This window comes from Garra rufa, chromosome 10 (genome assembly GCF_049309525.1).
Source record: "Garra rufa chromosome 10, GarRuf1.0, whole genome shotgun sequence".
Lineage (NCBI taxonomy): Eukaryota > Metazoa > Chordata > Actinopteri > Cypriniformes > Cyprinidae > Garra > Garra rufa.
The window spans coordinates 44,096,292-44,122,937 of record NC_133370.1 but is presented as its reverse complement, the minus strand read 5'-3'; the positions used below and the strand labels follow the sequence as shown (position 1 = coordinate 44,122,937).

The window sequence follows — 26,646 nt, the reverse complement described above, 5'->3', positions numbered from 1 at the left end:
TTTAACTATCCTGTGATAACATTAAATAAAACAAGAGATTCACCTGGCCAGTTTTACTTTCATTCATAAAATACAACATGCAAATGTAACATGAATCGCCATAACCATTCATAAACACTCTAATTTGTATAATAATAACAACATTTATTGCAACCATTATGTAAAATATCACCCAAATGTGTGGCTTTTATTTATTTTATGCAAGAATTCTATTGTGTATTGGCAGCTTTTCAAAATAAAGATTTTGTAAGTTCTTATTTTTTTGTACCGAAAATGAACCGAACCGAGCTCTCCAAGACACTGTACCGAACCGAATACGATTTTAGCGTACCGTTACACCCCTAACTAAGTTAGAATGCAAGAAGCATAATGTGACCCTGGACCACAAAAGTAGTCTTAAGTGGCATGGATATATTTGTAGCAATATCCAGAAATGCATTAGGATTATCATTAGGAAATTAAGTAAAGATCATGTTCCATGAAGATATTTTGTATCTATCGTAAATATATCAAAACTTAATTTTTGATTAGTAATATGCATTGCTACGAACTTCATTTGGACAACTTTAAAAACGATTTTCTCAATATTTTGATTTTTTTGCACCCTTAGATTCTAGATATTCAAAGTTGTATATCAGCCCAAATGTTGTCCTATCCTAACAAATACATGCATCAATGGAAAGCTTATTTGTTATGATTTATTACACGGCTCTTTGGAATGCTTGATTCTGATTGGTCAGTTGAGATATTTGCAGGTTCGTTCTTTTCAAATAATCACCGCTCCAAAGTAATAACGCATAGCCGGTACTACTTGTATGTTTAAAATCCCTCCGTGCCAACAAAGATTACCGTTTGGCGCCATCTTGTGACAAACACTGGACAACCACATTAACAATGGAAAATTTCGACATTAATCTATTTAAATTGTCTTACTAACGTACATAGTTTGAAGGTTAGTCACGTGGTACTATATCGTTTCGCGGAAGGATAAAAATGTTAATTTAAAACAAATATGCCAATAAAAGGTTTCAAATTCATATTCATGTCCAGTTTTTTTCCTTATGTGGCAAGTATCCGTGTAATAAGCGGGATAATGTACAGGCAGCCGGTAGTTATCGCAGAAATAAGCCCCTTCAGTGTGATACAAGACAAGTCCTGATCACACTGTCGGGGCTTATTTCTGCGATAACTACCGGCTGCCTGTACATTATCCCTTACGTGTAAAATATTCAATTTCATTTAATATTGGCAGATTGCCTTGAAGGAATTTCTGTTCGTTTCCAACACTTGTTCATAACCTGTTTGAGTTTCTTTCTTCTGCTGAACAAAGTAGATATTTTGAAGAATGTTGGTCATTACACTGCAGTTGCTGGTAGCCATTGGCTTCCAGTGCATTTTTTCCACACTATGGAAGTCAATAGCTATAGTTACATCTGATGTTCTAGTGGTTTTCCTGCAGTTCCCAGATGTGCAAGGTTAAATTTCCTTACCATTAAAAGTGAATTTGTAATATGTGACCCAGGACCTCAAATCCAGTCATAAGGGTCAATTTTTTGAAATTGAGATTTATACATTTAAAACCTGAATAAAGAAGCTTTTTCCATTGATGTCTGGTTTGTTAGGATAGGACAAGATACAACTATTTGAAAAAATCTGCAATCTAAGGGTGCAAAAAATCAAAATACTCAAATCGCCTATAAAGTTGTTCAAATGAAGTTCTTAGCAATGCATATTGCTAATCAAAAATTTAGTTTTGATATTTTTATTGTTGAAAATGTACAAAATATTTGCATGGAACATGATCTTTACTTAATATCCTAATTTTTGGCATATAAGAAAAAATAATAATTTTGGCCCAAACAATTTAGTTTTGGCTATTGCTACAAATATACCTGTGCTACTTAAAACTTAAGGTTTTGTGGTCCAGGGTCACATATAATAAACTAAAAAAAAACTAAGTTTTGGATTTTAAATATACAACAAATAATGTTCACACTGCAAAAAAAAAAAAATGCTTTTCTTAATTAGATTTGTTTCCAGCCAAAATATCTAAAAATTCTTGAATCAAAAAGGAGTTTTTAGACCAGAAAAAATTGTCTTGTTTTCAGAAAAATGAATCAAAAATAAGTGCGTTTTTGCTTGAAACAAGCTAAATAATCTGCCAATGGGGTAAGCAAAAAAATCTGATTTCAAACAGAATTTTTTTTTGCATTTTTCAAGACAATTTTTTCTCGTCTACAAATCCTTCTTGATTTAAGAAAAGCATAAATAACAGTCTGAGATCAAACATACGAAATGTTTTAAGCAATTTTTGAATTTCAGATTGTTTGTTTTAGGATTTAACCCCTTAACTGTCACTCCCATTTTTGAACAGTGATGTGAAAATGAAGAATTAAAACTTACATTTTTATAATTCATGAACAAAAACATTTTGTAATATGACTTTGATCTACATTTTCCATGTTGATGCAATGTCTGACTGTAAAATTAAGTTTTCAACTGATATATCATTTCTTATGATTTCTAAAGTGTGATAATTCCTGTTATGAAGTAGATTTTCGAGGTGCACTCTTGACATAAATTAATCTATTATTTTTCCTACATAATTTGAAACAAAAAATGTCATATCTATTACAGAGCCTTAGACCTTTCCAACGATATCTAGTTTGCCATGATTAGATTAGGATTTATTTGTAAAATGGTGAAGTAAACTTGGGCATCCCACAGGGTGGACGGTGACAGTTAAGGGGTTAAAGGTCATTGGATGTGTATCATCTTGATTTCCAATCGTAACGTGTCTAAATGACTCATTTTGCAGATACTACAGCGACAGCAAGCACAGGAAGCTGGACGAGCACCGCTCCGGCCGAGAGCACCGATCAGAAAGCAACTCCAAGGACAGGACGCACTCCGAACACCGCTTCCACTCTGAGCACCGGCCCGCCTCCGACTACACGCATCACAAATCGTCCCGGGACTACCGCTACCATTCGGACTGGCAGATGGAGCACCGGCCGCGCTCGCCCCGAGACCAGCGCTCGCCCTTCGAGTACTCGTCCGACCACAGAAGCACACCCGAACAGGTCTGGAGCGGCCGCAAGACATAACGCTCCTCTCCGATTAGCCATAGACACACAAAACACACAGGAAATGCCTTAGGGGACTGTTGGCCGCTGCACTGGGGCTCTGGGAGTGCCACCCTTTCCTACTCACCTTGGAGGAAACACAGATCACATATTTTTGTATTTAAGAGTTAGCTGCATTCTTTCGTAGGTGCTGCAGAGTAATTTTTTTTAATTATTATTTTTATAAATTGACTACTTTCCTTTTTTTTTTTTTTTTTGTTTTTTGTTTTTTACTTGGAAACAGACGAATCCATGTTTCACTCTCACGTGCGACACTGGATCCGGACATACACATCCGTAAATAAACGCGACGCAGCTTATTTAAGAAGTGTTGAGTGAAAGGATGCTACAAACGTGTGGAGAGGACATAAAGGGGTTTCTGTTCCTGAAGGACTGGGGTTCACCTTCCAAAGTACCTCGTTTACAGTGTTTTGTGACCATTTTGCCAATTTTTATCTGTAATTTTTTTTTTTTCTTTCCATCATGCTTGAATTATTTAAATCTGTCTCGGCTGTAAAATAATCTGGACTATTTTTAGTGCGCATCTGATAATGTCACTTTTTCACATTGTACTACTGTAAATTATTGTATAAAGTAAATCAAATGGGCTTTTCTCAGGCTGGTATTTTTTTAACTATTTCCCCATCAACTCAGGCTATTTTCTCCTTTTCCTTTTTTTTTTTTTTTTGGACGTTTCTTAATCTGGGTAGTTTTGAATCATGAAATGGGGTAAATATTCATTCTCTAGGATCGTTTGGTTTCTCTCTATTTGTAAGTGAACTGGCCTCACTTTATAACAGAATCATGTCAAAAAAATATGAACTGTGTAACAAAGAAAAAAGACATGAAAGGGTCGATCATAGCTAGAGGCACTTATGAGCTCTCCTTAGAACATTTCCATGATAATCTTTCCTCTTGTTTTCTATAAATGTTGGCAATAATGTAATATTTTCTATGCAGCCCGAGTGTTTTTCTGGTGACTGGCCCGAGTAAGTCAGAATGCTGTTACAGGACGTACTGATGTATATAGATCTCCTTCTATATTTCAAATCCAAATTTACACTGAAAATGCATGGATTTTTAAAGTAATTGTTTTATATAATTGTTTATAAAGTCATTAAACTCAAATCACTGTTTTCACCTGTAATCTGGCTTTAATGTAATTGTGCTTTCAAGCAGTCATTTTCAAAATAGATTTACAATTAAGAAGCATTTGAGACTGAGGTGGGTTGCTGTTTGTCTGTGCCAATGCATTTTGGGTAAACTGCTAATGGTGATGTTAGGCCAAAAATCAGTAAGATATTAAGGAAAGATTGTGTTCCATTGAGTTGAACCGTAAATATATCCAAACTTAATTTTTGATTATTAATATCCATTGCTAAGAACTTAAAAGGTGATTTTTCTCAGTATTTAGATTTATTTTGCACCCTCAGATTTTTGAATGGTCAAATATTGTCAAATCCTAACAAACCATACATCAATAGAAAGCTTATGGATTATTTTATGATTACTGGTTTTGTGGTTCAGGGTCACATACAGTATATTAAATTTTAATTCAAAGAAACTTGAATAGAAGACAAACTGTCACTTCTGCTCCAAAGAAAGGAGAACTATCACTTTCAGACTCAACTGCAAATGTATGTATTCTGTCCTCTTGCACAAGTTGACTTGTGTGGTTAGAGAAATGGGCAGAAGTGAAAATATCGCTGATCACACAGCATGCTTTCACTAGTGGAGTAAAGACACATTTACAGAAAATGTACTCACCCCCTTGTCCAAGATGTTCATGTCTTTGTTTCTTCAGTCATAAGGAAATTGTTTTTTTTTTTTAAGGAAAACTTTTCAGGATTTCTCTCCATATAATGGACTTCTATGGTGCCCCCAAGTTTGGGTCACTTCAAAATCGCCCTACATCGCTGCAGAAGTACCGACCCAGTGTTTATAAAGTGAACATGCAAAGATCAAATGGCCTTTTAAAAAAAAAAAGGTAGAACGATTTTGAAGTTGGTAGAAAAAAGAAATAGGGTTTTTTCCCGACAGAACTGTCTTGAACTGGAATACACAGAGCTAGACAAGATGAGCATTTGAGGTCAAAATTGAAAATAACCAATCGGTTTGCTAGATAAAACCCTTCTTCCTCGGCTGTGATCGTTTAGAGCCATTTAAACTGCATTTTGGAAGTTCACACTCGGAGGCACCATAAAAGTCCATTATATGGAGAGAAATCCTGAAATGTTTTCCTCAAAAAAACAATTTCTTTACGACTGAACAAAGACAGACAAGAACATGACTCCTTTAAAGGAGTAGTTGACTTTCAGAACAAAAATTTACAGTCTTTCTTTTCTCTTTAGTCATAAGGCAATGGTGTTTTTGAGGAAAATATTTCAGGATTTCTCTCCATATAATGGACTTCTATGGTGCCTCCGAGTTTAAACTTCCAAAATGCAGTTTAAATGCAGCTTCAAATGGCTCGAAACGATCCCAGTTGAGGAAGAAGAGTCTTATCTAGTGAAATGATCGGTTATTTTCTAGAAACATTTACAACTTGTATACTTTTTAATCTCAAATGCTTGTCTTGCCGAGCTAGACAAGATGAGCCTTTGAGGTTAAAAAGTATATACTTGGAGCTCTTTGAAGCTGTATTTTGGAAGTTCAAACTCAGGGCACCATAGAAGTCCATTATATGGAGAGAAATCCTGAAATGTTTACCTCACTAAACATAATTTCCTTACAACTGAAGAAAGAAAGACATGAACATCTTGGATGACAAGGAGGTGAGTACATTTGTTCTAAAAGTGAGCTACTCCTTTAACCCAACTTACAGCATCTCGTTTAGTATGCACTTGTAGTCCAAACAGACTGAGAGAAGGCCATGTCTTCCAATAGTTTGTTTAATAGTCAACATCAAATGTATGATTCATATGCATACAGCTCCACTGATGTTATCAGACAAAAACAAAATCTTATCACACATAAATATATCATAGAACGCTTATGTTAAATGACCTCAAGATGCAGGATAAACTATTTTATGACCCTATACAAGCCAAAGGCTTATGATCTCTATAGGATAAGGATGTTTACTGAGACTGAAGCATTGCGGGGTGAGCGTCGTCTTGTGACGTGATCTAAGTCTTACCCGCTTAAACAACTAGCGTAACTTGGCTGTCTGATGTAATCTAATATGGCTGCCACAGGTTTAAAAACAGGCACAGGCTAAGGAAGTAACAATAATCAGCCCACTTCCAGTTGTTTGAAAAAATAAGAGCATATAAAGGCAACATTTATTCAGGCAAGTGGCGTCCTGCAGGACAGGAAGCAGTTGAAATGGCTGTGGATTTTAGAAGGTCTTTTTCTCCTCAAATATAAGGTTGGCAGTGGCCTTCTTGGCTGGAAGATAAAATAAAACACTGGATTATTAACCGTTCATAACTTCAAATGACAAATGCTAGCCATTCTAGAAGCCTTACAACATATTTAAATGCACATTTGATTGCTATTCCTCCAAAAACATGAAATGCATCTGGGTTTCACCTTCATCTCTAAACTTGTCTGCCGCATCTGATGCTTTATCTTTGATGTCTTTCACCACATTGTCGATCTTGGCTTCATTCTTCAGGAAGAAGGGCCGAATGATTCTTGTGTAGATCAGAACGGAGCCGTTTGATGGAGTTGGAGACATGCACCAAACCAAGAAAGCACACTAGCGAGCCAAAAGAGAAACAAAACCATTACTGTCTACTTCATAATACAAAAATCAAACACATCACACTGCAAAAAATGTCTTTCTTACTTAGATTTTGTCTTTTTCCAGCCAAAATATCTAAAAATTCTTACACCAAGAAGGATTTTCTAGACAAGTAAACAGTATTGTCTTGTTTTCAACAAAATTAAGTGTTTTTGCTTGAAAGAAGCAAAATAATCTTGGTTTTTTTTACCCCATTGGCAGATTATTTAGCTTGTTCTAAGCAAAAACTCACTCAATTTTGACTAGTTTTTCCTGAAAACAAGACAATAACTTTTACTTGTCTAGAAAATCCTTCTTGATTTAAGAATTTTTAGATATTTTGGCGGTGTAATAGTATTTTACATATAAATAACGTTTTGTCTTAAATCCATTCACACTGTTATTCTTTTAGGGCTTCATTTTGTATTTAATCATTATGTGATATATAATCATCCATAGAGGCTGGAAGAGTAAAACTTTATATTCAGGTGTGTATGATTATTAGTCACATTTTCTTTAACAGATAATATGAGCCAAAAAAGAGATTTAACTCAGACTGAAAAGTCAAAAATTATTAAATGCTCATGAGAAGGATGCAATACTAATCCAAATCCTAGAATTTGCAAAGTTAAGGCATGACCACCGGACAGCGAAATGCTCGTTGAGTCTGCATGGTCGGAAAAACCAGATGGAGAAGTAAGGACTCATTAACTGCAAAAGAATTAAGAATTAAGGTGAAGAATTAGGACTGAAACCATTTAATCTCCATTGCCACCATTTTCCAGAACTGAGACCTACCTGGAGACTCCAGAAGTGCAATGTGTCAGGTTCTCGGAGAGTTTGCTTGGGGGAAAAAATCCTAAAATGACCCTCAATTAATAAGAATAACATTTTGAAATGTTACATAAAGACTGTTTTTCATAGGCTTTATAGACAGATGAGTTGAGATCCTCTTATACAGCTCTTTCAAGAATTTATCCTCTAGAATCTGCCAGTAAGTTTGGGGACTTCATGTTTTAGTCTCATATCTTAAAAAGGCTGTCTTGCAGAGATAGACTAAAATTAATTCCTAAAAGTTACTGCCACAGATTCTGGAGGATAAACTTGAAAGAGTGCTACAAGAGGATGTGGTGCTGGTCCTTCAAGAGTCACTCTCAACTCATCTGTCTATAAAGCCTAGAAAAAAAACATCTCTATGTATTTGACAATACTTCAGAATGTTATTCTTATTAATTGAGGGTCAATTTTTAGGATTTTTTGCCCAAGCAAAGTCTCTGAGAACCTGACACATTGCACTTCTGGAGACTCAAGGTAGGTTGCAGTTCTGGAAAACGGTGGCGCTGGACACTAAATGGTTCCTGATGGTTTCATATCTGATTCTTAACATTAATTCTTACTTTTTTTGCAATTAACATGCATCTTTTCTCCTCCACCTGTTTTTTCTGACGATGCAGATGCAACAAGCGTTTTTCTGTCCGGTGGTCATGCCTTAACTTTGCAAATTGCAGTATTGCATTAGTATTACATCCTTCTCATGGGCATTTAATAGTTTTTGACTTTTCAGTCAGAGGTAAATCTCTTTTTTGGCTCATTTTATCTGTAAAAGAAAATGTGCCTAGTAATTCTGCACACCTGAATATAAGGAGTTTTTCACTTCCAGCCTACATGGACAATTATATAACAATTATAAATAATTAAATACAAAATGAATAGTAGTTATTAAGATTGATGTGGTTTGGAATTATTCAAATGTGCTTGGGAAAAAAATATGACAAGAATATCAACTTGCCTAATAATTCTGCACTCCCTGTATGTAGACTGTGTTTTATCATTTTCATTGCATGATGCTTTTTTTTCTCTCTTTGGTTTATGGGAACGTTGTCTCGAAATTATCTTCAAACAAATTCAGCAATTATTTTAGATGACTCTAGATGATTTTTTTTTAAAGGTTTGGTTTCTAAAACATTTGATTTCATGCAACTCTGCATTTTTTCCAGTATATTTGATGCTGTTTACTCACTCATCAAAAATAAGATCCATCGTTTGCCAGTGATTGATCCAGTCACAGGAAACGCCCTGTATATTCTCACACACAAAAGGATCCTCAAGTTTCTGCAACTCTTTGTGAGTATATCGCTTGATTCATCCTGAGTTATGTGGTGTCTTGTGTCCGCTGATGGTGTTTGGTCTTTTAGGTGTGTGAGATGCCTAAACCGGCCTTCATGAGGCAGACTCTGGAGGAGCTGGGCATTGGCACATACAACAACATCGCTTTTATTCACCCAGATACACCTATTATTAAAGCACTGGGTATGTTTGTGGAGAGGAGAGTGTCTGCCCTGCCCGTGGTGGATGTTACAGGTAACAAAACATATTGCTAACTTTTCTGTAAATTCATATACTGCAATTATTCTTCTGTCAAGGCCTTTTTAGGAGAAAACTATCAGTGTACATGTCTTTCCAAGTCAATTATCTCATATTTGCTTTCCATCTTTTTCCTCCCAAAGGAAAGGTTGTGGACATTTACTCCAAATTTGATGTCATTGTAAGTGCCTTTAATATGCCATTTAAAGTTGAAGAATAACTTCTTACAGCTTTTTACCACACATTATTGTGAGGTATAAATATACAAGTTTTCCATGGAAAGCCATTTATAGTATTCAGTGTTTTCCACGGTCATGATCATGGACATTAGTAAAATATCAAAGTAATGCATGTTTCTACTGTGAATATTTTTCTAGTTCTCTATTCTAAAATATCTCATCAGCTAGATTTTGCACTTTGAGTGCTTGTGTCTGACGTTTGAGAGTTTTCTAGGAGAAATTTGTGTACATATACACAACTGTTCAAAAGTTTAGGGTCAGTAAGATTGTTTTTAAATGAGGTCTCTTTTGCTCACCAAGGCTGCATTTATTTGAACAAAAATACAGGAAAACAGTCAAATTGTGAAATGTTATTAAAATCTGAAATAAAAATATTTTAAATTGGAATATATTTAAAGATGAAATATATTTTCCTGTGATCTAAAGCTGCATTTTCAGCATCTTTACTGCAGTCTTCAGTGTCACATCATCCTTCAGAAATCATTCTGATGTGCTGCTTTGGTGCTCGAGAAAGATTAATTATTATTTATTATCATTATTATTGTCAATGTTGAAAATAGCTGTGCTGCTTAGTAATTTGGTAAAAATCATGATACATTTTTTTTTCAAGATTCTTTGATAAACAGAATGTTCAAAAGAACAACATTTATTTAAAATACAAATCTTTCACATAGTATGTAATATAGTAACAGTATGTCTTTTACTATGTTATATCTTACTGACCCCAAACTTTTGAATGGTAGTTATTGGACCTTATTCATGAAACATAAATAAATTACAATTTATGAATCCATTAATATTCAAATCTATTTGTATCCATTGAAGTAACTATGAATTTATGTACAAATGATTTTAGCTCCAATCTACATCAAAATTTTAAAATTTTACAGTGACAGAACCTTAAACGTCACCATATTTAAACTAATGTTTGTACAATATCATTTTTATTCATTAGGATTAATTATAATTGACAAGTGTTATTGAGATGTCCCTAACGGTTATTTTGGTAATCAAGTAATTGGTCGATTATTCTGATGATTAAGTAATCTGATAATTATAATACATTTTTGGGGGTAATAAAAATAGACCTAAGCTAACAATAATCTTTAAAAGTGCTTAAAATACATTTATAATAGCAGTGAGGCAATAATAATTAGTTCAGATAAAGTATCAAAAGCAAGTTTTCGTTAAATGAAACATAATGTATTATAAACAATATAAACTAATGTACATTATAACAAATGACTGCAGAGGGCGCCAACAGCCTGGCGATTGTTTTTACACTTTACTGCACAATCTAATCCTTGTTTAATATTGACTACACAACATTTAAGTCAAATATCCACTTAATCTTTAGTATTTAACCATTTCTTTACAAAAGAAATGCGCCAGCCACTGTAATTTGAGCTTTTTTTTTAATCACGATAAACATTCTACTGTTTTTGTGTAGGTTTATAAATGATTTGCCTTACGAATCTGATGAAATGGCACACGTTGCGTTCCCAGATTAATGTTATAATAAACCCAAACTCACAGCAGTGTGCAGTTTGAGATGCTCTGTTAATGTAAATGATAACAGTTTGAGTTATTGAGCTAGCAGTGATGATTAGCTGTGTATATGTGTCTGTCTGTGGAGGATGCTATAGTGTGGCTCTGTGTTCATTAGTGTTGTGGGTGTGTGTGTAGAACCTGGCTGCTGAGAAGACCTACAATAACCTGGACATCACCGTGACTCAGGCGCTGCTGCATCGCTCACAATACTTCGAGGGCGTTATGAAGTGTCATCGACACGAGACCCTGGAGACTACAGTGGACAGAATCGTCAAAGCTGAGGTGAGACTTACTCACATCTTTGGATGTGTTCATACTTTTAGTTCAGTTTGTTTGGTTCATTTGATCCAGACCAAAAAGGAAAATGATACATTTGGTCCCGGTCTGCTTAGAGTTCACACTGGCATTTTTGACAGCGAACCGTTTGCCCTCTGCTCATTTTGTTTTAGATACACCACTTGTTCCTTTCAAGTGTTGGGGAAAGTTACTTTTGCGTTACTTTTTAAATATGGTAAGGGCTTGCTTGTTTGTTTTTAATATAAAAAGTTGTATTTTTGGCAAATGTAAAAGCCTTTTCACACCAAAAGCCTCAGGCTTAGAGAAAAGTAAATTCATGTCTGTACAGTAGACCGCAGAAGAAACAATGTAAACTCTTCAGCATGAAAAAAAAGGAATATTATCTTGAGTCATTTTTGCTTATTAGTACGGATGAATTGGATCATCGAAGGTCGGCAGCAAAGACATCAGTTAATAAAATGGGATTAAATACATAAAGGACATTTGTATTATTTACCATATTTAAGTATTGCAGGTTTGCGTTGAATTTTACTGTTTTTATTCATTTTGAGGAATACTGTATCTGTTTTTTTAGTGAGTGAGATGAATTAATGCATGTTCACATTTATTCTAGAACTAAAGTAACATCTTACTCATAATTTCTCTCAACATGAGGACAGGAGAGCTTTTAATCAATAAATAGGGGGGGAAGCAACTGGCGTTACTTATTTGAAAAAGTAACTCAGTAATATTATTACGTTACTTAATGCCTTACCCCCAACACTTTTCCTTTCATGAAATCATGTTGCATAGTGTTGTAGTGTTGGGCGATATGCTCAATTTTCATATCGCCCTATTGTCATGATCGGGGCTGTGGGTTTTCCCTCAGCCACCTGAGGTCGCTGTTTGCACTGCACTCTGATTCATCACGTCTGTTTTGTCATTACCACTGATTCACACACAGCTGTGTGTGAATCAGTGGTAATGACAAAACAGACGTGATGAATCAGAGTGCAGTGCAAACAGCGACCTCAGGTGGCTGAGGGAAAACCCACAGCCCCGATCATGACACCTATCGTCAGCCTGAGAGATCGCCGATACACGATACTATCGTGCTAATTTAATTAATTATCTATGTACTAAATTCCTTATTCGTTTTGTAAAGGTAGACTTTTCTCTTGACATATGATTAAGTTGTGCGTGTACAGAGCTCTCGTTCTGCCGGAGTTGTTCAAGTTACTTTCGGTTTCATTCTCTGCAATCGTCAGTGAGTGAGTTGTAAATGCGCGTGCCAGAATGTAAATGAATGAATCTTTCTTTACCCGTCATATTGCTAGAATGTTACCGCTGTATGTCTGACCGTTATCATGAGGGTGATGTTGTAGTTCAGTTCATATTGGATGCGGAGAAGTGATGCGCGTGTAATTCACGTGCGTATGTTTAGCGTCATCTGATCGCATCGTAATTCTAATTAACGCCTATAGACGTTACTGAGATGAATGTTTATGTTTACTATATACAGACTGATTATGATACATCGTAATTAATTCAGCCTGAACCAGGTTTTACTGCCTCTGTTATCCTAATGACTGCAATGCAAATATAATATAACACTCCCTTTAGAATCAGTTAATCTACCACCGTACTGTATGATGAAAATCTCCCATTCTCACTGCACGAGGTGTGTTAAGGCGCCATGGCCTCTCTATGCGTGTGTTTATACCGCGGCAAGTTTCTGAAGCATTCTAGAACAGACTCTCTGTGCTACATTGCTAAAGTTAAGTTCTTTGTTGACGGATAATAATAATAATCGTCTAACTATCGTCAAAGGCATCAGCAACAGGCGATATCTCTGACTATCGTCGATACACGATACTATCGTCTATCGGCACAACCCTATAGTGTTGCATCTTGTCAATACTTCCTGTTTTTGGTTAGTTTAGTTTAGCACTGAGTCTGTGCTGCACGCGCAGAATTAAAGTGACAGCGCATTGTTTGTGGTAAATATGAACAAGGATTGACACAAAAATGTCATATTTACACCATAAATGCATAGAATTAAAGTCTACTGTGTTTCACAGTCAAGGCATATGGGTTTTTGGCTTGGTTTAAAGGACAAGAGCATTTTTGATAAACAAGGCAATAATATATGGCAAAGGTAGGAAAACAAAGCTCATTATTAACAACAGGATTGCTTGTAATAAAGATTTAAAAACAAAAGAAAAGGCAGTAGAACTGTTCCTGTCAATAGTCATTTTTAATCTAGAATGTTTGTGATAACATAAGCAGTTTAAATGTTTTGGCACTTGCTTGAGCAACTTAATATATAAATATAGAAGTAATTGCAAAAGTAAAAAGCATTGAATAATGTGTTGCTTATTGTTTAAACTCGTCTATAAAAGATTACTATACTGTATTACTGTACTGTGTAAAAAAACAAATCACAGTGCTGAAAAAGCATTTTCAATAACAATGTTTGGATTTGAAATCAAAGTAATGGATAAAAGTGTTTGTGAAAATCAAGCTTGTGCTCTGTGTAAGCTATTGTGCAATAATTGCACAAGTCTAAAAACAAAAATGCACTGCATGATCAAACATTTAGGTGAGATAATTATATATTTTTGAAAAATGTCTAACAAATGCTCCGCTCCACCCCTCAAATTAAAAAACTGAATAAATGCCTTAAAATCTTTCTTCATGAAAAAAAGAAGGCTTTTAAAAGATCGGTATCGGATCGTCAGATACTGCTTCCGGTGATCGACCTCAAAAATCCTGATCGGAGCACCCCTTTGTTTAGTGCGCATCAGGCAGGGTTCCCGCGGGGTCTTAGAAAGTCTTAAAAAGTCTAAAATTTAAAAATCACAATTTAAGGCCTGAAAAAGTCTTAAATTTGCTGTTCTAGGTCTTAAATAATTTTACACAGGTCTTATTTTTCCGATGTCCATGTAACGCTACATCTAATTCTCATTTAAATTCTCTTTGTGTTGTTTCCATGGTGTTGTAGTTCTTTATTTCACTATTCCAAATATAATTTGCTGTATTTAAACTACAAATGAGACCAACATGCAATAGCCAATCAGCTTTCTGTTATTGGCGCGAGTCTCTCTCGGATTGTACCGCAGAAGTAAAATGGATTTAACTTTTTAGCTATGAGGAAGTGCAAGTTTAACAATACTTAGCTTGAAAAAAAAATGAATATAAGGGCTTGGCTAAGGCCAGTTGCTAACAACTGTAGATTTTTTTTCTCTGTGGAAGTTACTGCGTCTTCAGACAGAATCGCAGTAGCAGAATACAGGTCAAACTACCCTTTTCTGTATATAATGTTATCAATAATAATAATAAATATAGGTCGAGCTAGCTGACCGCCAGCCTTCGAGATACTTTTAAAATGTTTTTTTTTTCTTGCCCGACCGAACAAACCGCCTGATTAAAACTGAAGTGACAAAAGCAACTAGCGAAGCATAGAAAGGCAAGAAAGATTCCTATTTTAATACATTCAACGTAAACAGAAATTGATGATGGATAGTGTAATTCTGGTCTATTTGTGAGAAACACACTGAGGTAAAAATTTAAAATGTATAGTTTATTTATAACATGATATAGTTCAGTAATTTACCAAGTGAGCTTTTTGCTGAAAATTCTCACAATTACAAATGTTACATTAATTTTAGCTCAATAAACAAGTAGTTAGTCAAGTAGTTACTTACATATTAGACAAAATATTTCCACTGTTTCACCAACGAAAATAGTTCCAAACAAGGATCGCAATTTTTTTTTTACATCAGATATTTCTAGTGGTACTTTTATGGGGATATTTTGTGTGGAATAGTATCTGCTGATATGAAAAGTTCACTGTATATCGTAGTAATAAATTTAATTTATGACAGCCATGAAATTTTGTTTACTTTTTACATTAAACACATTAAATATTACATGTATGCATGTAATATAATATCTATTTATTATATATTTATTACAGGTTTAGGTCTTAAATTTCATATAAGGTGGTATTAAAAAGGTCTTAAAAAGTCTTAAATTTCACTTGTTCATATCTGCAGAAACCCTGATCAGGGTTTTCACACGTCCTCAAATGAACCGCACTAACAGAGCAATTGCACCAGAGTTCGTTATAATCTAAACAAACATGACAAGTGTGAAAACACCCTTTGACTGCTTTCTAAAATCCCAGTGCTCATGTTAATTGTGTTGGTGTTATGCGTGTGTCCTGCAGGTGCACAGGCTGGTAGTGGTGGATGATAACTCCAGCATCGAGGGCATCATCTCTCTGTCAGACATCCTGCAGGCGCTGGTTCTCACCCCCGCAGGTATAGACGCACAGAATTCCTAATCCAACCCTCCATTTCACTTTCCTTCTCTCCTCTCCATTCTTCCCCGGACCCACTCTCCTCTCCCTGGACATCTACCACTCGAGTGTCCCTCTCTGACCCTCTCCCTGAGCACAGGTACGGTCTCACAGGCTGGACTCGGCTTGATCGGCTTGTTATGGTTGTGCTGAATGAAGCTGGATGTAGGTGTGTATTCCAGTAATACACATCATAATGGCACCATTGCAAGCGTTTGGTTGGTACAACTCATATATTACTGCAAGTTGACCTGACAGGCTGTCAATAGCAACAAAATCAATATGAGACAGAAATAGCTGTCTGGTTGAATAGTGATTGAAATGCAGCATGTGCTCTCAGAGCCCTTTATGAAGCCTGCTGCGAAAAGCTGCATGAAACGCACCGCATCTCCCACGTGCTGCTCAGCATGCTGTCTTTAATGTTTCGAGCTGCTATAAGAAACACTCTTGTGAAGGCAAAAAGAAGAAATATCGCTTGATGTTTTTGGAACAGGCATTCCACGGTTGTGGATAACCTGGAATATTTTGGGCAAAAACTTGGAAAGAGAATTTTTAAGAATCATGATTTCCAGGTCAGGAGAGATTATGGTAAAATAATATAATAATAATAATATAATATAAATCGTATGTCAAGGAAATAAAAAATGTAATAAAATATTTAAAAATCACAGAAACTTAATTAAAAAAAATAAATCTTCAAGTCACAGAAAAGTCAAGGATATTATAAGAAGTCACCGAAAATTCATGGAAATAATACAACTAAAAAACTACAGGAAAGTCTTGAAAATCAGTAGTAATGTAAAAAGTCACCAGAAATTCATGGAAATAAATTAAAATTGTAAAAAGTAACAGGAAAGTCAAAGAAATTAATGCTAAGGTAAAAAAGTCAGAAAATTCATTTAAATAATTAAAATGATAAAAAACAAGAAAGTCGTGGAAATCAATACTAAGGTAAAAAGTCACTGAAAAATTCTTGAAAATAATCAAAATTATAAAAAAATAAAAAAAAAAACACAGGAAAGTCATGGAAATCAATATTAAGTTAAAAGTCACAGATTACGAGAAATAAAGTCTGACCTTTTTCCTCAAAATTGTACGATATAAACTCAGTTGTGGGTTATAAAGTCCATTTCTGAGGAGAAAAAAAGACTGATACATTCACAGAATTTGCTTGTTTATATCACACAATTCTTTCTTTCTCGCAATTATGAGTTTATATCATGCAATTGCGAATTTTTTTCTCAGAACTGCGAGATATAAAGTCACAGTTCTGATTTTATTACTCGCAATTGCAACATTTATCTCACAATTCTGACATTTTTTTTTCTCACAGTTGCGAGTTTATAGTCGCAATTCTGACTTTATAACTTGCAATTTCCAGTGTATATTTCACAATTCTGAAAAAAAAAAAGTCTGAATTGTAAGATAAAAGGCGCAATAACCTTTTTTTTATTTTGTGGCGGAAACGGACTTCCATAGAAATCAATACTGATGTTAAAAGTCACAGAAAATTCATGAAAATAATTAAAAATATTTTAAAAAATTGCAGGAAAGTCATGAAAATAAATACTAAGGTAAAACGTCACAGAAAATTCATGAAAATTATTAAAATGATAAAAAAATATTACAGGAAGGTCATGGAAATATATACTAAGTTAAAAGTCACAGATTGCTAGAATTAAAGTCTGACCTTTTTCCTCAAAATTGTACGATATGAACTCAGTTGTGGGTTATAAAGTCCATTTCTGAGGAGAAAAAAAGACTGATACATTCACAGATTTTGCTTGTTTATATCACACAATTCTTTCTTTCTCGCAATTATGAGTTTATATCATGCAATTGCGAATCTATTTTTCAAAACTGCGAGATATAAAGTCACAGTTCTGATTTTATTACTCGCAATTGCAACATTTATCTCACAATTCTGACATTTTTTTTTCTCACAGTTGTGAGTTTATAGTCGCAATTCTGACTTTATAACTTGCAATTTCCAGTGTATATTTCACAATTCTGAAAAAAAAAGTCTGAATTGTAAGATAAAAGGCGCAATAACCTTTTTTTATTTTGTGGCGGAAACGGACTTCCATAGAAATCAATACTGATGTTAAAAGTCACAGAAAATTCATGAAAATAATTAAAATTATTTTAAAAATCACAGGAAAGTCATGAAAATAAATACTAAGGTAAAACGTCACAGAAAATTCATGAAAATTATTAAAATGATCAAAAAAAAATTACAGGAAGGTCATGGAAATAAAATACTAAGGTAAAAAGTCAGAAAATTCATGAAAATAATTAAAATTACAGGAAAGTCATGGCAATCAATACTAAGGTTAAAAGTCACAGAACATTTTTTAAAATGCTTACAATTATAAAAAACTACCGGAAAGTTATGGAAATCAAAAGTCACAGAAAATTCATGAAAATAATTAAAACTATTTAAAAAATCACATGAAAGTCATGGAAATCAATACTAAGGTAAAAGGTCACGGAAAATTCATGAAAGTACTAAATATTATAAAAACCCACAGGAAAGTAATAATTAAAAAAAAAATAATAAGAAATAACAGGAAAGTCAAGGAAATCATTGTATTAATTTCCGTGATACTTACGCAATTGAAAACCGTCAAGGACATTAATAAACTCTCAAGTCATAGGTCAGTCATGGAAATGTATTATTGAATGGCCATTTTTCTTGTTTCCTTCATCTGTATTAAATATTTAAATGCTTAGAATTCAAATTCACAAAAATTCTTTAAAAAAAAAAACTTTTTACAGTAATTATGAAAAAAATGCATGACAGTTTATCAAAAATAAGAAGTAGAAACCACATTGTAACCAGTTCGTATTTTAGATTTGAGCTAATTTGTGTTCTGCTTAGTGATTTGTCTGTACTTACAGATTTGTTGTTGAGAGGTTCAAAGTATGAGTCTCTTTTAAAGCTTTCTTCATGTGATGTTGCCAAAGTGTGTGTCGTATTAAAAAAGAGCACTGATTGACAGATTTTCTTCATGATTTACCCCACAGGAGAACGCAGAAGGGACAGTGTGACTGAATGACAAGAAAGCATTTTGGAGGTGAAAGAGAAGTACAAGAAGTTCTGAGATCCTAAAAAAGTCCAGCCGGCATTCCTGACGGGATTCAGTGAAGAGGACAGCTGGAAGCTTTTTAGATCCTCATTTAAGGGCTGGAAATTGTGTCGGACTGAAAGAAACTGTTTGAATCTTCCGCTGAAGGAACGGATTGTAACGCACACATTGACGGACACGTTTATGGTGGGCCAGTCGTGAGAACCCGCCGCTATACTGTACACTGCTTTAAAAGCTGGGCATGTTTGCCTGGTGGTGCTGCTGGTTTTAGAGGTGCTCACTGACAGAGCTAAATCAGGCACGGGGAGGAAGTCTCCTTTTGTCTTCTAGCTGGGTCTGCGTTATATCATCAGGCACTGTAATCCACTCTTGGCTGAGTGTCGAAAGTGGAAATTTGCCTCAAGTGAAGACCTCAGTGAGAGCTGATTGTAAAGGTTAGAAGAGACCCATAGATGTAGTGCAAATTGCTGTTGGTTCAAAGAACATGGTAGACTCTGTAGACATCTGGCCATTTGTTTTCTCCCACTCTCTTTGAGGTTGCATTTCATCCCGAAATTAAAAGTAAAAACTATATACAAAATTTTTCATGAAAGTTAAGCATACTTCCCTGCAAATTTTGATCTTTTAATACTATAATTATTATTATTTAGATATTGAATAAATAATAAAATGTGTATATATTATAGTATTACTTTATCTTCTGTAATTTATGCAGCATTAAAAAAAAGGTATGTTACTTATGGTTTTAAATAATGACTAATGAGAATAACTCCTAGAAATATTGCTATTTTTAGTAATTTAATATTATATAGTTGTCATGAAAATAATGTAATTTTCTTTTTTTTTTATTCTGCATGAATTAGATAATAGAACAAGTACTATAATATATACGTTTTATTAATTATTATTGATTCTATAATGTATAAATAATAATATTAACAAAATGAATGAAAATGAAAATAAAAACTGTGCCTTTTGTTTCTTTAAATTTTGAAGTGTTAATGTATGATATGACCCAGACACATTTTTGACAAGTTTAATGAGATTCATCTTAAAAATGATTGATTTTGCCTGTCAACGCTGGCCTATCAGTCCAAAATGTCTACTGAATAAGAATTGTGTTTTCATCCTGTTAGCTGTCGGTGGAAAAATGAATGTACTACCACACTGCAGACGCACTGACCGTCATGGATTGTGTTTTTACTGGAACAAAGAATGTTATGAAAAGTGACTATATATACAGAGCCTTATTTTTCTATCATGACTGTCTGTAGTGTTTGGCTGGTGTGGAAAATCGTGTGCACTACCTGTCTTATGCACTAAAATGAGCATGAATGTCAAAAGCTTGCAGCTGCAAAAAAGCCACGCATCTTTGCACCCCAGTGACATGCTGAGCTACTGTAAATACAACATGCCATGTAATGGGTTCAGAACTGATAAATCATGTATTGTTTGATTGCATTTTTTCATCATTGTAACTGCTGTCAGTGAAATGAAAAAGTTAAGACCGTTAGGTCCAGAGAGAAAGAAATGTACATTTTTGTACACCGAAATGACACTATATTTTATTTTTTATGTGGTTGAGCTAAAATATATTGAGAATGCATTAATATTTGTCTGAGATTTTTATTGTGCACACATTCCTGACATATGGTTTAGTCTGGAGAGAGTATGACTTTGAATTAGGGTACAAACAAAATCTAGAATATATAGTTGGAGTCAAAAGTTTACGTACACCTTGCAGAATCTGCAAAATGTTAATTATTTTACCAAATTAATAGGTATACAAAATGCATGTTATTTTTTTATTTATTACTGACCTGAAAAAGAAATTCCACATAAAATATGTTTACATCAAAAAAACACAGCTGTGGTTTATTCATGTAACAACACAGTATTAAGAATCAAGTGTATGTAAACTTTTGAACAGGGCCATTTTTCTGAATTCAACTATTATTTTCTCTTGTGAACTATGTGCAAGGTGTATGTAAACTTTTGAGCTGAACTGTATATAAATTTAGTTTAATTTAGATTTTATTGAATTGTATTCTATGTGTATTACAGCTTTAGTGCTGATTTTTCAGTGTCACATCGTTGTACCGGTAGGTGGCGACAAGTAAGTGTCTATCAATGAATCATTCACTTAACCAATTCTTTCAAAAACAAGAGTGACTCCTTCAGGAACGAAACACCACAGCTGTGTTTGTTTGGATTGATTCGCTTTGGCATCGCTGGTCCAATGGCTATAAAATGTAAGTTGCTCAGCATTTACTATTGAACTGTTGTTTATCACACTCCCAAGCCAGCTTTTACTCATATGCCAGATGTGCTGCTGTAACATAGGGTAAAACTGTGACATGGCGCTCACAAAAAGACTATTTTTTGCTAAGCAGTAAATAGAGGCAGAATCCAGAATTTTTTGTTGTTTGATAAACATAACAAATACAAATTTAAACGCCTGTATGAAAGTAGCTTTTCCTCTCTGATATAAATGGGGCTTTTTTCGAAATGCTGCTTTGATGCTTAGAAACATTTGCTAATCTTTAGTTTTGAATCAGTGGTTTCTATCAAACTGCCAAGTTACTTGAGAGATTGTGTTATTAGTTTGGGAGATGCCTAATAATGATATATTTAATGGCATTTCAATAGAATACATCTAAAAGACTGCACTTCCATGAAAACATTCACGGTTGATTTGTAAAAGGTTTTATTATGCCAAATTGAGCTGAATTTTCATTTCATTTATACTGTTTTAATCAGCAGGAGCAATTGATTCAATTAATTTATAGTTTTGAAAAACTTTGTATTTTTTAACTTGTCATTTTTTAAGGGGGGGGGGGGGGGGTAGGGTTAGGTTTCATGTTGTTATTTACACTGTTAAAGAGTTGGATTCTCATGCTAATCATGGCCAAAGTTTAAAAAAACGATTTGGACGTATTTCTGTGCCAAATACACACTTTCAAGTTTCGGAAAGCGCGCTCACGCACTAACCGATTAGTCGAAAAGAAAATAATAATAATAATAATCGGCCAACTAATCGATTATCAAAATAATCGTTAGTTGCATCCCTAGTTACACCCCACTCGTGATTTTTTTTTTAAAACTGTTATGTTTCTTTAAAAAAAAGACGGTTGCTAAATGGGACTACAGGCGCTGTCGGAGACATTAAACGTCATCACGCAGAACAGTTGATAATGTTTTCTAAATGTAGTATAATATGTAGTACAATTAATTGTAGATTAACCAATTCAAGTTAGTTTCCCGTGTTTTATATTATCTTTAGACAGTGTTTTTTGTTTGTTTTGCTTTGCCCCAAACTGCAACTAATAGTTTTGTATGGAAGATTCTTGTTTAATTACTGATGTAACCAGCGGAGACTCTGGGTTCATACCATGAGGTAAATTAATTTGACTATTATTCTATGTAAACACCACATTTATAGGCAGGTGAAACGTACTTTACTGATGCCTAGTACTTGAAGCCACCTTAAAACTAAATGTTCATGGCCACATGAAGCTGTAAGAAAGCAGAAAGATTGAGGATTTTCTAGAAGCACGGATAAAATAACATTTTGTGTAACCACTCTAACAAAATGATAGCTGAAACATGGTACTTTATTCACTAAAATAAATTTAATCTTACCATAATTAAACACCTGTTCACTCTGCTGTTATTTAATCATTTCATGCACTTGGTTTTTATTGAATACTATGCGGAGACTCGTTTGGAATCAAAATATTCATATTAATCAAGGACTTATTGACTTTTAATGGACCTTATTTCGAAATGTATATATACGTGCTTTAGTTATGATTGTTTCGTTTATTCAGTCCTTACTGTTTATTATTATTATTTCATTTCAGTTTTATTTTGGCTCTAGTTTTGAATTTATTCCAGTTTTATATGAAAAGGTTAATGTAACATGGAATAAAATTCATCCACAGATTAAATCCTTTATACTGAACATGTTTCTAAAAATACGTTTGAAAAAGGTTGTCGGAAGCATGGTGGTGGTGACGTTGAAGGCGAGCGACCGATGTAGTCCGTTTATAGTCTAAGTTTAGCTTTTTAGTTCTGGCATTTGTATTTAGGCTTCAAATTTCATAAAGTTATATTTTTGTTTGAGGATTATCTCGATGGACAAAACGTGTAAGTTTCACGAACAATGGTTGAACACAGTTTATTTTTTTCAATAATCCAAAAGCCTATGGAAACATCCTTGCCTTTTTGTGGAGGGCGATGCTAGCAGCCGATCGGCCTACAAAGTGACTTAATAGTTCCACCACTCTACTGCAGTTTCAATGTAGCTTCAAAGGGATCCCAGCCGAGGAATAGGAGTCATATCTAGTGAAATGATTTTTCTAAAAAAAAAAATGAATATACTTTTTAACCACTAATGCTTGTCTTGCACTAGCTCTGCGATGTGCATTCATGTCTTTGCTCATTACGTAATCATGTTGGAAAGGTCAATGCTTCAGTTCTCAAAGGTGAAAAACACCATCTCATTCTCTCCTCCAACTTTAAAATTGTCCAACATCGTTATTTTACCTTTTTTGTAAAGGGTGTTTGACTTTCTTTGCACGTTCGGTTTGTAAACACTGGGTCGGTACGGTGACCTTTCCAACTTGATTAAATAATGCGTGAGGTCTGGCTGATGCAAGACAAGCATTTATGGTTTAAAAGTACATTTTTATTGTTTTAAGAAAATGACTGATCGTTCCACTAGAAAAGACTGTTATTTCTTGGCTGGGATCGAGTCCTTTGAAACTGCAATTTGCACCTTCAACCCGCTGATCCCCAAGTCCACTATATGGAGAAAATCCTGGAATGTTTTCCAAAAATGAAATCTCTTTTCGACTGAAGACAGAAAGAACATCTTGAATCACATGGGGGTGAGTAAATCATCAGGAAATGTTTATTCTGGAAGTTAACTAATCCTTTAAGAACTCAGTTCTGGTGGTTCTAGGGTAATTGTTTAAACCCACCCTCGAGTGTTTTTTCCCTGATTATAGCTTGGATCCTTCCTTCATGTAAGTCAAAGATCATTTTGCATCGCCTGCCAGAAACAATCAGCCATCAGTGAAGGCTCTTGGTGGGAATCCATGATCCACAGCATTTGGTCTGATCCAAGAGTGTGTTTTAGGTTTGTTTCCAGCAGGAGGCATTGTGTTGAAGGCTGATGACAAATTGACAATTAGCAGCATGGCACTGGCTCTGCTCTCTGGCTAGTCCTTCAGAGTACAACATGCTTGGCAATAGAAATGATGGATGAGTAAAACCAGTGAAGACTGAAAAAGTTAAATAGGCAATCTCTCTTTAATCTAGTCTTTACAGGGGCCATTCTACAATTGCTGTGACTAATTTATCAAAAACTAAACTCATCAATCAAACATTAAATCTTCATGCTATATTAAGTTTGTTAGTCTGTAGATACTAATGTACCATATGCTGCAGTGCAGTTTTGGTTTTACCCCTAATTAAATGTAATAGGAAACAGGATTGCACTTTAAAATAAGGTTCTATTTGTTAACATGAGTTAACTATATTAGTTAACATAAACTAACAATGAAAAAGAATATGTAAATCTTAGTTGATTCCAAAATTTACTAATAGTTTATTAAAATCATAATGTTATTTAATGGAAACAGTAACACCACTTGTCACTATTACAATATTTTGAAATCATTTCAGTTTTAATGTATTTTATTTCAACATGAATAAAAATGAGAAATGTCATCTTAGCGACTAACTGAAACAAGTGTTACTTTTTCCATTTTAATTGTAGTAATTTTCTTACACAGTTTTTTGTCATTACTACAATATTTTTTTACATTTTTATTTCCGTTTTCATTTATTTCCACTTAATAATTTTAGTGTTTCAACATAAATAAAAATGAGAAATCTCATCTTAGTGGCTAACTGAAATACATGTAAGTTTTTCCATCTGATATTTAATTTTTTTTTTTTTGTCATTTTCTTATGCACTTTTTGTCACTATTACAACATTTTGAAATGATTTCAGTTTTAATTTATTTTATTTCCACGTAGTAATTTTAGTGTTTCAACATAAATAAAAATGAGAAATGTCATCTTAGCGAAAGAAGTGTACGTTTTTCTATCTGATATTTTATTTGTAGTTTTTTTTTTTTTTTTTTTTTTGTAATTTTATTATGCACTTTGTCATTACTACAATATATTTTTTTACATTTTTATTTCATTTTTAATTAGTAATTTTAGTGTTTCAACATAAATAAAAATGAGAAATGTCATCTTGGCAACTAACTGAAATAAGTGTTTTGCCATCTGATATTGTAATTGTACTTTTTGTTATTTTCTTATGCACTTTTTTCTTTATTACAGTATTTTTTACATTTGTTAAAAATGAGAAATGTCATCTTAGCGACTAACTGAAATAAGTGTAAGTTTTTCCATCTGATATTTTAATTGTAGTTTTTATGTAATTTTCTTACGCACTTTTTGTCATTACTACAATATTTTTTTAAATTTTTATTTCCGTTTTAATTTATTTCCACTTAATAATTTTAGTGATGTTATCTTAGTGACTAACTGAAATACGTGTACGTTTTTCCATCTGATATTTTAATTGTATTTTTTTTGTCATTTTCTTATGCACTTTTTGTCACTATTACAATATTTTGAAATGATTTTTTTTTATTTTTTTTATTTCCACTTAGCGATTTTAGTGTTTCAACATAAATAAAAATGAAAAATGTCATCTTAGTGCCTAACTGAAATAAGTGTACATTTTTCCATCTGATATTGTAATTTTATTTTATTTATTTATTTATTTTTTTTACATACTTTTTGTCATTACTACAATATTTTTTACATTTTTATTTCAGTTTTAATTTATTTCCACTTAATAATTTTAGTGTTTCAACTTAAATAAAAATAAAAAATGTCATCTTAGCAAGTATATAAAATAAGTGTACGTTTTTCCATCTGATATTTCAATTGTAGTTTTATTTTAATTGTCTTACGCACTTTTTGTCACTATTGCGATATTTTATTTTATTTTTTTACTTTTTTTTTTTACATACTTTTTGTCATTACTACAATATTTTTTACATTTTTATTTCAGTTTTAATTTTTTTCCACTTAATAATTTTAGTGTTTCAACATAAATAAAGTTGAATAATGTCATCTTAGTGACTAACTGAAATAAGTGTACATTTTTGTATCTGATATTTTAATTGTATTTTTTTTTTCTTATGCACTTTTTGTCACTCTTACAATTTTTTTTTTTTTTTTTTTTACATTTTTATTTCAGTTTTAATTTATTTCCACTTAGTAATTTTAGTGTTTCAACATAAATAAAAATGAGAAATGTCATCTTGGCAACTAACTGAAATAAGTGTTTTACCATCTGATATTGTAATTGTACTTTTTGTTATTTTCTTATGCACTTTTTTCATTATTACAGTATTTTTTACATTTGTTAAAAATGAGAAATGTCATCTTAGTGACTAACTGAAATAAGTGTAAGTTTTTCCATCTGATATTTTAATTGTAGTTTTTATGTAATTTTCTTACGCACTTTTTGTCATTACTACAATATTTTTTTACATTTTTATTTCCGTTTTAATTTATTTCCACTTAATAATTTTAGTGATGTTATCTTAGTGACTAACTGAAATACGTGTACGTTTTTCCATCTGATATTTTAATTGTATTTTTTTTGTCATTTTCTTATGCACTTTTTGTCACTATTACAATATTTTGAAATTATTTTTTTTATTTCCACTTAGTGATTTTAGTGTTTCAACATACATAAAAATGAAAAATGTCATCTTAGTGACTAACTGAAATAAGTGTACATTTTTCCATCTGATATTGTAATTTTAGTTTTTTTTGTTTTTGTTTTTTTTTACATTTTTTTACATACTTTTTG

General features: G+C 33.3%; 1 protein-coding gene and 1 long non-coding RNA gene across 2 annotated transcripts in view; one reads left to right on the top strand and one right to left on the bottom strand.

Annotated features, from left to right (window-relative positions):
- prkag2b (protein kinase, AMP-activated, gamma 2 non-catalytic subunit b) overlaps positions 1-20,344 on the top strand; it is a 69,380-nt gene extending 49,036 nt beyond the window's left edge. Inside the window, exons 8-14 of the mRNA XM_073849471.1 lie at positions 2,819-3,096; positions 8,801-8,976; positions 9,048-9,213; positions 9,360-9,397; positions 11,142-11,288; positions 15,514-15,607; positions 18,673-20,344. Coding sequence (XP_073705572.1) covers positions 2,819-3,096; positions 8,801-8,976; positions 9,048-9,213; positions 9,360-9,397; positions 11,142-11,288; positions 15,514-15,607; positions 18,673-18,704 — 931 coding nt within the window. The 3' untranslated portion in view covers positions 18,705-20,344. The remainder of the gene's footprint in view (positions 1-2,818; positions 3,097-8,800; positions 8,977-9,047; positions 9,214-9,359; positions 9,398-11,141; positions 11,289-15,513; positions 15,608-18,672) is intronic.
- LOC141343563 (uncharacterized) lies at positions 6,001-6,824 on the bottom strand. Its single transcript, XR_012356776.1, has 2 exons — positions 6,660-6,824; positions 6,001-6,515 (listed from the first exon to the last, which is right to left on the bottom strand). It is a non-coding gene; the product is annotated as an uncharacterized lncRNA (long non-coding RNA).
- Positions 20,345-26,646: the final 6,302 nt, after the last annotated feature.